This window comes from Camelina sativa, chromosome 5, assembly GCF_000633955.1.
Source record: "Camelina sativa cultivar DH55 chromosome 5, Cs, whole genome shotgun sequence".
In the NCBI taxonomy this organism is placed as follows: Eukaryota; Viridiplantae; Streptophyta; class Magnoliopsida; order Brassicales; family Brassicaceae; genus Camelina; species Camelina sativa.
The window spans coordinates 17,155,670-17,168,626 of NC_025689.1; the positions used below are offsets into that span (position 1 = coordinate 17,155,670).

Consider the following 12,957-nt stretch of genomic DNA (forward strand, 5'->3'; position numbering starts at 1 on the left):
TATGTTTACGAAATCCCATTATGAATCAGGTGGAATGGATTAGGCCTAGAGATTTTTATGGTTCTACAGATAGCTATGGTATTGGATATCATATGCATGGCCAGTTCAAAGTATTGAGGTTTGTGGATTTGTTTTCCAAGGAATGGAACAAACGCTTGAGTTTGAGTGAACCTGATTTCATCTTCCAACATTTTGATATGTCAAGAGAGCATTTTCTTGGAATTGATGGGAAGGTTGGGGTCATCAACCCCATGACCGGTGTAGTTAGATCTTGGCTAGTTCCACAACCGTTACAACATGTTAGATCTTATTCACTGTTGTTGGTGTTGGGTTTCGACGATCATGAGGCCCACCAGATAAGCCCATTAGGGCGCACGAATAGGCCAGGAAAAGAGGCCCAGTAAGGGTCCATGGAGGAAAACCCGAGCAGGAGGATGAAGTCAACCTGGAGGAGAAATCGGGATTGTGGAGCCGAGATTGCAGCGAGACGTTCAGAAAGGGTTTCGAGGAATTTTAGTTTAAATAGGAGATGAATGTAAAGGATACGACACATGTGTAACCGAGCTCAGAGCAAATCATTAGTAAAAAGCAAATACAAAAGTCCAGTTCGTTGTTCTTCATAGTTCTAAGTCGATTTGTACCGAATGTCTGCCCAGATCTTATTTTATAAACTTGTTCTTCTAATTGTTGTTTCTAGCCCCAACAATTTGGTGCCGCCTGTGGGGACCTAGGTCTTTCTATTCTCAAAAATCGGCTACTTTGAACTCCAACGAAATGGATCCATCCACCGCTAACACAATCATCCCAGAGACTGCTCCACCAGCGACAGTCCACGAATCCACCCCCATCAGTGCACCTTCCCAAGGTGCACCCGTGTCAGCCCAGTCCGATAACGAGGTCACAGATCTAGTCAGACCCGGGATAGGCTCATCACTTGATGATAGTCAAGCACCGAACCAAAATATTTTGGGAGGTTCGGGTCTCACACATCACAGACCCGCCCAAACCCAGAATCTTGGTAGTACAAACCTAGGGGCTACCGTCGGGGTTGTTCCCACGGCCCCCGTGATCTTGACAGGAAACAGGAATCAGTCCAGGGTATGGACTCGTTCAGAGAGCAATGGAACGAACCGACCCGGACAGCACCAGGCACCGCTGGTCTCCTCCGAGGCCCCCGGCAGCAACGATCTGTCCGAGATCCGCGGAATGCTTGCCGTTCTGATCGACAAAACCCAAAGTCAAGATGCGACAAATCGGGCTCTCATGAACAGAATCGAGCAGCACGAACAAGAGCTCGCTTCTCGCACGAATCTCGGACCCTATCGCGGTACCGCGAACTCTTCGGGAACAGCTTTAACCGATCCCGCGGAAAGAGCTTTTCCCCGGACTCGCCTCGACTTTGAGGCGGTCCACGTTACCCCGCCCGGGATCAGAATGTTACCCGTTTTTGCACCATCAGAGAGCAACGGAGCTCAGAGCTCGTCGGTCCTAAATGGTAACGCAAGCTCGCGATATGACGAGCATCCCCCATCCACGGATGTCAGGTCAGCAGGGCAGGTCCTCCGCACCTCGGGGGCTCTGGAGGGCTCTTCGGTGACACTGGATCCAGTCCCGACAGGAGAACTCAGAAATGGAGCGTCATGGGGAACGACGATTGAAGATCTCGGTCTTCCCGGACCTCCGAATAGCGGCGCATTCAGCGCGTAGTTCCTAACCGAATATATGAATAAGGCAAGCGCCGAGATGGCCCAAATCTGCTCTAAAGTGCACCTGGCAACGAGCGCAGCCCCAGACATCGATCGCGTGATCGCCGAAACAAGGTGTACCCCGTTCACAGACCGAATCGTGAAGGTTCGCCTTCGTGACGTGGGCAAGCTCCGCCTCCCTGAATACGCGGGCACAACGGACCCGGGAGCGCACCTCCGAGCTTTCAGATTAGCCATAACTAAAGCTTACCTCACCGACGATGAGTGTGAAGCCGGCTACTGCCGTTACTTCGCCGAGAACCTGGTGGGACCGGCGTTGGAATGGTTCGCCCCTCTAGAGTCTAACTCCATTGACAGCTTCGATCAGCTTGCCTCGGCATTTTTGAAGCAGTATTCGGTCTTCTTTCAAGCTAAGGTGACCGAATCAGACCTTTGGCTTCTCGGCCAAGAAAAGGACGAACCGCTCCGCGATTATATCAATCGCTTCAAGTCAACCAAAGCCAGGATAACCAACTTAAACGACGAGGTTGCCCTGGCGGCTCTCCGGCACGGCTTATAGTACACCTCGAAATTCCGTGAGGAGCTCACCGTTCGACAGCCTCCATCGCTCGACGACGCACTCTATAGGTCAATTAATTTCGCTCGAGCAGAAGAGGAACGGGCCGCTTTGTCCGAAATCCATAAATCAGCAAAAGCACCATACCACCCTTCCAAAAAGACTCTCCGGAAGGAGCCATTTGAATCTGGTTTGCACGCTTTCGCGGTTGACTCCGCGCCCAAAGCCAAAAACCCGAACTTCGATCCCGAGAAATTTTGCAAGTATCACAAAATACGCGGACACTCGACTGAAGAGTGCAAAACCGTGGGGCGTCTCCTCGCGCGAAAACACGAAGCGGGAGAGCTCGGCGAAATTGACCTCGAAAAAGAGGGAGAGAAGGCGAGAGAAGCCAACGCCACTACCAAAGAAGCCGCAGCAAAGCGCGAAAGGACCGACGAGGCCGAGGGATCTTCCCCCCCTCCAGCCCCAAAGAAACGTATTAGCCTGGTTTTCAAAGGACTTTCCCTTTGCCGCACCTCCCCCAGCTCGGTATTTACCCCACCTCCGGCTCCCCGGAGGCTCGCGAGCCTCCGCCCGCTCATCTCCCGATGTTTCAAGGAGTCAAAACCGACTCATAGAGTCGACTTCATCACGGGAGGATCTTCCCTATGTCGTAACTCAGTTAATTCGATCAAAGCCTACCAACGTCGGGCACCATCTCCCTCATAGTGGAAGCCCGAGGGGTACGACGTCTCGTCGACTTTATGGTCGTTGATCGTCCTGCCCCTTTCAACGCCATCCTCGGCAGACCTTGGTTGTATGGGATGAGGGTGGTCCCGTGAACGTATCACCAATGTGTGAAGTTCCCGTCGCGGGGCGGAATTGCCATCATCTATGGTAGCCAACGAACCTCACAACAATGTTACAGAAGCGGCTACGATCTGATCAAAAAATCCGCTCAATAGCAATTAATGATTGCTGACGAGCTGGAGTCAAGACAGCTCGTTAAGCGTACAGATCCCGCCTCACGCTGGCCCGTAATGACCAAGGTTGATCAGGTGCCAATCATGGAAGGGCACTCGGAACGATGCGTTGGAATCGGGGCCGACCTCAAAACTAGTACAAGGAACGACTTGATCCAATTTTTGGGTCGAAATCACAACGCCTTCGCTTGGTCCTCATCGGACATGAAAGGAATCGACATTAGCGTGACATCTCACTAGCTCAACGTCGACCCCACCTACAAACCCATAAAAGAGAAGCGTCGTAAGCTCGGCCCCGAAAGGGCGAGAGCAGTGAAGGACGAGGTGGATCGACTGTTGAAAATAGGGTCTATCCGCGAGGTCCAGTACGCCGAATGGCTAGCCAACCCCGTAGTGGTCAAAAAGAAAAACGGGAAATGGCGGATCTGTATCGACTTCAAAGAACTCAACAAAGCCTGTCCGAAGGGCAATTACCCGCTTCCTCATATCGATCGGCTGGTCGAAGCAACCGCCGGACACGAGATTCTCTCCTTTATGGACGCCTTCTCGGGGTATAATCAGATCTTGATGGACCCTGCCGACCAGGAAAAGACCGCGTTCATCACGGACCGGGGCACCTATTGCTACAAAGTAATGCCTTTTGGACTTACAAACGCTGGAGCAACCTACCAGAGGTTAGTCAACAAGATGTTCGCCGAGCACCTTGGAAAAACCATGGAAGTTTACATCGACGACATGCTCGTCAAGTCAATGCGCGAGCAGGATCATATTCCTCAGCTCGAAGAATGTTTCAAAATACTAAACCAGTATGGAATGAAGCTCAACCAGACCAAGTGCACATTCGGTGTCGCGTCGGGAGAATTCCTCGGGTATCTAGTCACGGAACGTGGGATCGAAGCGAATCCGAAACAAATTGCGACCTTGCTCGAAATGCCTTCGCAAAAGACTACTCGGGAGGTCCAGAGGTTAACAGGGCGGATAGCCGCCCTGAACCGATTTATCGCGCGGTCTACAGACAGTTGCCTCCCATTCTACCAGTTGCTTAAAGGCAATCGGAAATTCGAGTGGGACGACAAGTGTCAAGAGGCATTCCAAGAACTAAAAAAGTACCTCACTGAACCCCCGTCCTGTCGAAGCCCGCGGACGGGGAACACCTCTTCCTCTATATCGTAGTATCCGACTCCGCGGTAAGCGGGGTATTGGTACGAGAGCACGAGGGAGAACAGAAACCCGTCTATTACGTCAGCAAGACCCTTGTTGACGCTTAAACGCGGTACCCCGCTATGGAAAAGCTGGCACTAGCGGTCGTGATGTCGGCTCTCAAACTGCACCCTTATTTCCAGTCGCACACGATCGTAGTGATGACGTCCCAACCCATTCGGACCATCCTTCACAGTCCTAGTCAGTCCGGTAGATTAGCCAAATGGGCCATAGAACTCAGCGAGTACGATATCGAGTACCGGCCACGCACCTGCGCTAAGGCACAAGTCCTCGTCGATTTCATCATTGAACTCGCCGCGACCAACGAGAATACCGAGAGCGCCTCCGAGAGATGGTCGCTATACGCGGACGGAGCATCGTCTAGACAGAGATGCGGAATCGGAATCCGAATCGTATCCCTGACCAACGAAATAATGGAACAGTCCTTCCGACTCGGGTTCGTAGCCTCGAACAACGAGGCTGAGTACGAGGCCCTAATAGCCGGACTCCGGCTGGCATTAGGTGTGGGAGTCAAAGAGCTTGCTGCATTCAGCGACTCGCAGCTCGTAACCGGTCAGTTCCATGGGAACTACGACACGAATTGTGAATGGATGGGCGCTTATCTCCAAGTCGTTCGATCAATGGCCGAGCAGTTCACGACGTTCGAACTCACCAAAATTCCCCGGGGAGAGAATTCAGCCGCCGACGCCCTCGCCGCACTGGCTTCCACCTCCGACCCTTTGGTCAAACGAATCATACCCGTCGAGGGAATAGACCAACCAAGTATCTCTATCCCAGTTAAGGCTCAAAGCGTTAACCAGGTCCAGGCCGGATCCGGTCCCAACTCGGGAGAACCTGAGCAAGCACCTAATCGGGACGACGAGCTCCTGGATGATCTTATCTCCGAAGACGAGCAAGAAGCAGAACCCGAAATGGATTGGCGAGTCCAATTCGTGATTATATCACAAACGGGACTGCACCAAAGGACCGATGGCAAGCGCGTAAGCTCAAAGCTCAGAGCGCACGGTTCTGTATCATCGGCGAGGAGTTATACAAACGGTGTATCTCCGGACCATACCTCAGGTGCATACACGGGAACGAAACCCTTAGCATCATGAAAGACGCCCACGAGGGTCCCTGCGGGAACCACTCCGGAGGACAATCACTGGCCCTCAGAATCAAACGGCAAGGATACTTTTGGCCAACCATGCTCGCGGACTGCGACGAGCACGCTAGAAAGTGCGATCCCTGCCAACGACACGCACCTCTGATCAACCAGCCCGCCGAGCTAATGAGCTCGGTCTCCGCTCCTTACCCCTTCATGCGGTGGTCGATGGATGCCATCGGACCCCTCGAACAGTCGGGAAAACGACGCGTTACTAACCTACTGGTTGTGACCGATTACTTTACTAAATGGATTGAGGCCGAATCCTACCAATCCATCACGGGTGAACACGTAAAGGATTTTCTCTGGAAGAACGTGGTGTGTCGACACGGAATCCCCTACGAGATCANAGCTTGCTGCATTCAGCGACTCGCAGCTCGTAACCGGTCAGTTCCATGGGAACTACGACACGAATTGTGAATGGATGGGCGCTTATCTCCAAGTCGTTCGATCAATGGCCGAGCAGTTCACGACGTTCGAACTCACCAAAATTCCCCGGGGAGAGAATTCAGCCGCCGACGCCCTCGCCGCGCTGGCTTCCACCTCCGACCCTTCGGTCAAACGAATCATACCCGTCGAGGGAATAGATCAACCAAGTATCTCTATCCCAGTTAAGGCTCAGAGCATTAACCAGGTCCAGGCCGGATCCGGTCCCCACTCGGGAGAACCTGAACAAGTACCTGATCGGGACGACGAGCTCTTGGACGATCTTATCTCCGAAGACGAGCAAGAAGCGGAACCCGAAACGGACTGGCGAGTCCCAATTCGTGATTATATCACAAGTGGGACCGCACCAAAGGATCGATGGCAAGCGCGTAAGCTCAAAGCTCAGAGCGCGCGGTTCTGTATCATCGGCGAGGAGTTATACAAGCGGTGTATCTCCGGACCATACCTCAGGTGCGTGCACGGGGACGAAACCCTTAGCATCATGAGGGACGCCCACGAGGGTCCCTGCGGAAACCACTCCGGAGGACGATCACTGGCCCTCAGAATCAAACGGCAAGGATACTTTTGGCCAACCATGCTCGCGGACTGCGACGAGCACGCTAGAAAGTGTGATCCCTGCCAACGACACGCACCTCTGATCAATCAGCCCGCTGAGCTAATGAGCTCGGTCTCCGCTCCTTACCCCTTCATGCGGTGGTCGATGGATGCCATCGGACCCCTCGAACAGTCGGGAAAACGACGCGTTACTAACCTACTGGTTGTGACCGATTACTTTACTAAATGGATCGAGGCCGAATCCTACCAGTCCATCACGGGTGAACACGTAAAGGATTTTCTCTGGAAAAACGTGGTGTGTCGACACGGAATCCCCTACGAGATCGTAACTGATAACGGGACGAACTTGGTGTCCGCTGTGGTTCAAAAGTTTTGCGACACATGGGGTATACGACTAACCCCGTCTACCCCCCGGTACCCCCAAGGAAACGGGCAGGCCGAAGCAGCCAACAAATTGATCCTGCACAGCCTCAAGCGCCGTCTAAGCGCCGCAAAGTCTGGCTGGGACGCTCAGCTCCCCGGAGTACTGTGGGCCACCCGAACTACGCCGCATGGCAGCATGGGCGAGACCGCGTTCTCCCTGNCCGACCCTTTGGTCAAACGAATCATACCCGTCGAGGGAATAGACCAACCAAGTATCTCTATCCCAGTTAAGGCTCAAAGCGTTAACCAGGTCCAGGCCGGATCCGGTCCCAACTCGGGAGAACCTGAGCAAGCACCTAATCGGGACGACGAGCTCCTGGATGATCTTATCTCCGAAGACGAGCAAGAAGCAGAACCCGAAATGGATTGGCGAGTCCAATTCGTGATTATATCACAAACGGGACTGCACCAAAGGACCGATGGCAAGCGCGTAAGCTCAAAGCTCAGAGCGCACGGTTCTGTATCATCGGCGAGGAGTTATACAAACGGTGTATCTCCGGACCATACCTCAGGTGCATACACGGGAACGAAACCCTTAGCATCATGAAAGACGCCCACGAGGGTCCCTGCGGGAACCACTCCGGAGGACAATCACTGGCCCTCAGAATCAAACGGCAAGGATACTTTTGGCCAACCATGCTCGCGGACTGCGACGAGCACGCTAGAAAGTGCGATCCCTGCCAACGACACGCACCTCTGATCAACCAGCCCGCCGAGCTAATGAGCTCGGTCTCCGCTCCTTACCCCTTCATGCGGTGGTCGATGGATGCCATCGGACCCCTCGAACAGTCGGGAAAACGACGCGTTACTAACCTACTGGTTGTGACCGATTACTTTACTAAATGGATTGAGGCCGAATCCTACCAATCCATCACGGGTGAACACGTAAAGGATTTTCTCTGGAAGAACGTGGTGTGTCGACACGGAATCCCCTACGAGATCATAACTGATAACGGGACGAACTTGGTGTCCGCTGTGGTTCAAAAGTTTTGCGACACATGGGGTATACGACTAACCCCGTCTACCCCCCGGTACCCCCAAGGAAACGGGCAGGCCGAAGCAGCCAACAAATTGATCCTGCACAGCCTCAAGCGCCGTCTGAGCGCCGCGAAGTCAGGCTGGGACGCTCAGCTCCCCGGAGTATTGTGGGCCACCCGAACTACGCCGCGTGGCAGCACGGGCGAGACCGCGTTCTCCTTAGCCTACGGAATTGAGGCCGTAATACCGGCAGAAGTTACCATAGGCAGTATTCGCCGAGTTGTTTCCCCCGAGAATGAGGAGGAGAATAGCGAAGCACTGCGCGATCACCTCGCCGTCATCGACGAGAAGAGAGAACGAGCTNACTTTTGGCCAACCATGCTCGCGGACTGCGACGAGCACGCTAGAAAGTGCGATCCCTGCCAACGACACGCACCTCTGATCAACCAGCCCGCCGAGCTAATGAGCTCGGTCTCCGCTCCTTACCCCTTCATGCGGTGGTCGATGGATGCCATCGGACCCCTCGAACAGTCGGGAAAACGACGCGTTACTAACCTACTGGTTGTGACCGATTACTTTACTAAATGGATCGAGGCCGAATCCTACCAGTCCATCACGGGTGAACACGTAAAGGATTTTCTCTGGAAAAACGTGGTGTGTCGACACGGAATCCCCTACGAGATCGTAACTGATAACGGGACGAACTTGGTGTCCGCTGTGGTTCAAAAGTTTTGCGACACATGGGGTATACGACTAACCCCGTCTACCCCCCGGTACCCCCAAAGAAACGGGCAGGCCGAAGCAGCCAACAAATTGATCCTGCACAGCCTCAAGCGCCGTCTGAGCGCCGCGAAGTCAGGCTGGGACGCTCAGCTCCCCGGAGTATTGTGGGCCACCCGAACTACGCCGCGTGGCAGCACGGGCGAGACCGCGTTCTCCTTAGCCTACGGAATTGAGGCCGTAATACCGGCAGAAGTTACCATAGGCAGTATTCGCCGAGCTGTTTCCCCCGAGAATGCGGAGGAGAATAGCGAAGCACTGCGCGATCACCTCGCCGTCATCGACGAGAAGAGAGAACGAGCTTACGTGCGAGTTCAAAATTACCAGAATGCCATCGCTCGCTTCTATAACTCGAAGATCCGACCTCGGCTATTCGCCGTCGGAGACCGAGTACTCCGTCGAATTTTCGATCACAGAAAAGAAAAGAACGCCGGCAAAATGGGAACCAAATGGGAAGGACCTTTCCGCATCACCGAGGTCGTTCGCAATGGCGTATACCGCCTCGAAGACGAGAGCAACGGTAAAGCCGAGCTCCGGCCTTGGAACGTCATGAATCTCAAGAAGTACTTCTAAGAGGTATCCATAATAACCGAACTACGATCTGGCTTGATCCCCTTACGGGGTACGTAGGCAGCTCAATATCCCGAGCGCAGCCACCTTCTCAATTTGATTCATTCCGCAAATCTGTTCCAATAAAGCACGAATTTCCCACCACGATATGATTCACTATTAATATTACAATAACACGGTTAGGCGAGATCGCCCCTAAAACAAGCACATTTACAACAAAAACGCCCTCGGACGTCACACGCGAACTTCATACATCCTCGCTACCTAGTTCGGGTCACTTCGAATTTTTTCGAACATCCCATCAGAAATAAGGTCAACTCAGCTCTAGTAAACAGCCCCACGCTTCACGACCTCACGCGGGAACAAACGTGATCTCGCTACCCAACTTGGAAAACCTCAAGGGACTCCACCCCTAAATAACAAACTTATAGTGACTTCTTCGGAATTCACAGAATAAGCGTCCTGGAAACATTCCCCATCGTCCGTAAGCCGCTCTAGAAGAGGTCCGTATACCCCGAGTACGTACTGGAATTTACGCGTTTCGAGTAAACCCGAAACAAATAGCAAAGACAATATCAAAAGAACAAGGGTTTAAACGCCTCCCTAGGCAACTGGTTCTAAAAAAGGAAAAAAGAAATAAAGTCTTGGGTTAAAACCCCCCCGGGCAAGTCATAACAAAAGATTTAAAAGCCCTGTCGGGCAAACAACGCAAGTTCAAAACAAGAAATAAAATAAAGACGTCACAACTCAAACGTCTTCCTCCCCCGTCCCAGCCTCCGGATCCTTCGCGGCACTCGCGTTGCTCCCGTGCTCGTCTAGACCGCGCGGGACCCCGGTTCCGGCGTCAACCTCCATAGGCGCGACCGAGTCCTCCGAGATCTGGGGAAGGTCCAACTTGCTCACCGAAAAGTCCGAAATCGCTAAGGAGTTGGACCTAACCGCAAGGACCGCCCGCTGCGTCTCGAGGACTTGTACCTCCTCCGCAATTGATGTCCTCCCCTCGTGGATCTGCTTGATCAAAAGAAGGTTGGACTCGATCTCTGCGAGATCGCTCTCGACAGCGGTCTGCTCTTTCTTCCTCTCCCACTTGCTCTTCACGGAATCCAGCACCGCCCAGTAGTCTTGGGACATCCGCTCCTTGGCTTCACGAACAGCTCGACGAGTCGCCTCCGCATGCTGCTGGTTGATACCCTCAGCCTTCTCCTTCAGCCATCGGTTCTCCTTTTTCAAGAGATCCCGGTCCCTTGCCGCCATCGCGTGAGCATCCTGGGCGGAAGCGAGGTCAGCTTCAACGGAAAGGAGCTTACCCTGAATACTCCTCAAGGACGTTAACTCGTCCTCTAGGCTCGCAACCTTGCCATTTGCAGCTCCCTCTCTCTCTTGAGCAGCCTTGAGAGCCGTCGTCAGCTCGTGAACCACCCGCGTTGTGTTCTCGAGCTCAACAGCCTGCGGGGTATCCTTAAGCCTCCGCTCATAAAGCGCGATCAGCTTGTTGTCAGCAGCAACGGACTGCAAACGCACCAAAAGGAAAACAGAAATAAACATATTGCGCCCAGCAAGAAAAGAAAACGAATAAAGGTAAGAGCAAGGTGGGAACGGTACCTTCGCATGGGCCGCCATTGCCTCGATGTAGGCCTCCCTCTCAGCGAGGTCCTTCACCAGTGGGACCTGGCAGTTAGCCGTCTTCAGGTGACGGAAAAGGGTCGCCATCCCCCGGTGGTCCTCTACCGCCGGGGAGTCCCGGGAGTGAGCAAACCTCCAGTGAAACGGGCGGCTCGACGATGACCCGTTCCCAGAAAGAACTGGCTCTCCAGCTGGAGCCTCCGGGTTACCACCCGCGGGGTAGCCTCCACGGCTTTCGCGGCTCCTCGTCTCAGGGACTCAGGGATTGTCTGTGCGAGCCCTTTTCGGCATCGGAGACGGCTCGCCATGAGTCGACTGCGAGCTGACGAGCATAACCTCCTTAGCCGGACTAGAGGGACCGGTTGGGATCGCGGGGGCTTGGTTCACCTCCTCACTAACTACCCGAGACGGTGCGGGCTGAACGGCTCGAAGAGCATTGGCCAGCGCGGCATCAACATCGCCAGCTCGAACCCTTCGGGGTTGCTGCAATTGTTCCCTGAGTTCGCGGAGTGACGGCTTCCTAACCATGGTGCGTAGTGGGGTTGAGGTCGAAGAAGAACTTAATTCTGGTCACGTACAGCACAAAAATGGACAGGGGGTGAGCGGTCCCCTTCGTGCATGATTTTTGCGTATAAAAGACTAAATAAAAAAAAGAGAAAAAAAAAAAAAACTATTACCTCTGCGAGCGGGGGAGTTGTCTGTTCCTTCGCTCCTCGCTTGGTTAGCAGGAAGCGGCGGGGCCGGAGCTGGAGTGTCTCGAACTATCGGGGCGTTAAGGGCTGCTATGATACGAGCTCGCGTGAATGAGTTCCACCTAACCTCGCCTGCTCGTAGCCTTTCAATTAATTCTCGGGTCGCCGGTATTCTCAAAGGTTCTTCCGAATCTGCCATGCAACAAAAAGAGAGAGAAGGCAAAACAGTTAGTACGACAAATAAACGCCGTAATCTTGGCGGCAGCGAATGACAACTAGGAACTAAGGGGTCATTCTGACCGACGCATACGGCCCATTGGATGGGGAGACGAGCAAAGTTGTAATCCCCCACCGCTGCCGGAGTAACCAGGAAGTAAAAGTATTTTTCCCTCCACCGGTCGTCCTTCCCCGGAAGCGCCTGAATTATCTCCGGGCTGCGGCGGCGACAGGTGTAGAATGTCCCGGGAAACCCAGAGTTGTGTTTGATGAGGTACAACCGGAGGATGTCGTCGACCCCGAGTTCAAGTCCAAGTTCACGACCTCGAACGTATACCCCCATGACGTGCCGAACAAAGTTCGGACACATCTGGGGAAACGCCATTCGAAGGCGTTGCAGGATCCGAAAGATGATCCTCGGGATAGGGAACACGAGCCCACATTTTTCGAAATACACTGTGTATGTGCAGCAGAAACCCGGCGGGACGGTCTCCGGAGAAAACGGATCGTCGGAGCGGAGTATCATCTCCACGTTTGGAGGAACTCCGTGCTTCTGACGAAGATCGGCGAGGTGCTTGGCCGATGTAATCGGCGGGATGTGGTTTCCCCAGAGTTCAAGTGGGGCCATGATGGTATGAGTTTTTAAGAAAAAATTGCAGAATCAACTAGCCTAAGCGAGCAAGGTCGAACTGAGCGACAAACGCGAAATAGTAAAGCTAGCAAACCTAGAAATCAAAACTTAGAAATAACTGAGCAGAGGAGAGAAGGTTAAGAAAATTACCTTGAAGTAGTGGATGAGTGCGCGGTTATGACGAGACGTGTGACTTATGACTTATAGGTCATAATTGACGTCGGTCTTTGTAATCCCACGAATCTCTCTCTCCTCTAATCTAAACCGTTCAAACCTTTCGACTCTACCGTTGGATCTTAGGAGAGAGGAGTAATCATCACGAAGATCTCGGAACCCGAGATTCATTGAGCCTTCCCCGACGAAGATCGCGAAACCAAAACGACACGAAAGATTCTCTGGATATTCGCCTTTCAACCCTCCCGAAAATAGGTTAAAAGGCTGGGGGGCAAT

The 12,957-nt window shown here is 53.2% G+C and overlaps 2 protein-coding genes across 2 annotated transcripts; one reads left to right on the forward strand and one right to left on the reverse strand.

Moving 5' to 3' along the window:
* LOC104789325 lies at positions 1,744 to 4,400 on the forward strand. Its single transcript, XM_010515043.1, has 3 exons — positions 1,744 to 2,121; positions 2,266 to 2,793; positions 3,468 to 4,400. Exons 1-3 carry the CDS (start codon positions 1,744 to 1,746, stop codon positions 4,398 to 4,400), a joined length of 1,839 nt encoding a protein of 612 aa, XP_010513345.1.
* On the reverse strand, positions 11,227 to 12,504 carry LOC109132866 (uncharacterized protein At3g60930, chloroplastic-like). Its single transcript, XM_019245305.1, has 3 exons — positions 11,961 to 12,504; positions 11,646 to 11,852; positions 11,227 to 11,534 (listed from the first exon to the last, which is right to left on the reverse strand). The coding sequence occupies exons 1-3, from the start codon at positions 12,502 to 12,504 to the stop codon at positions 11,227 to 11,229; spliced, it is 1,059 nt and encodes a 352-aa protein (XP_019100850.1).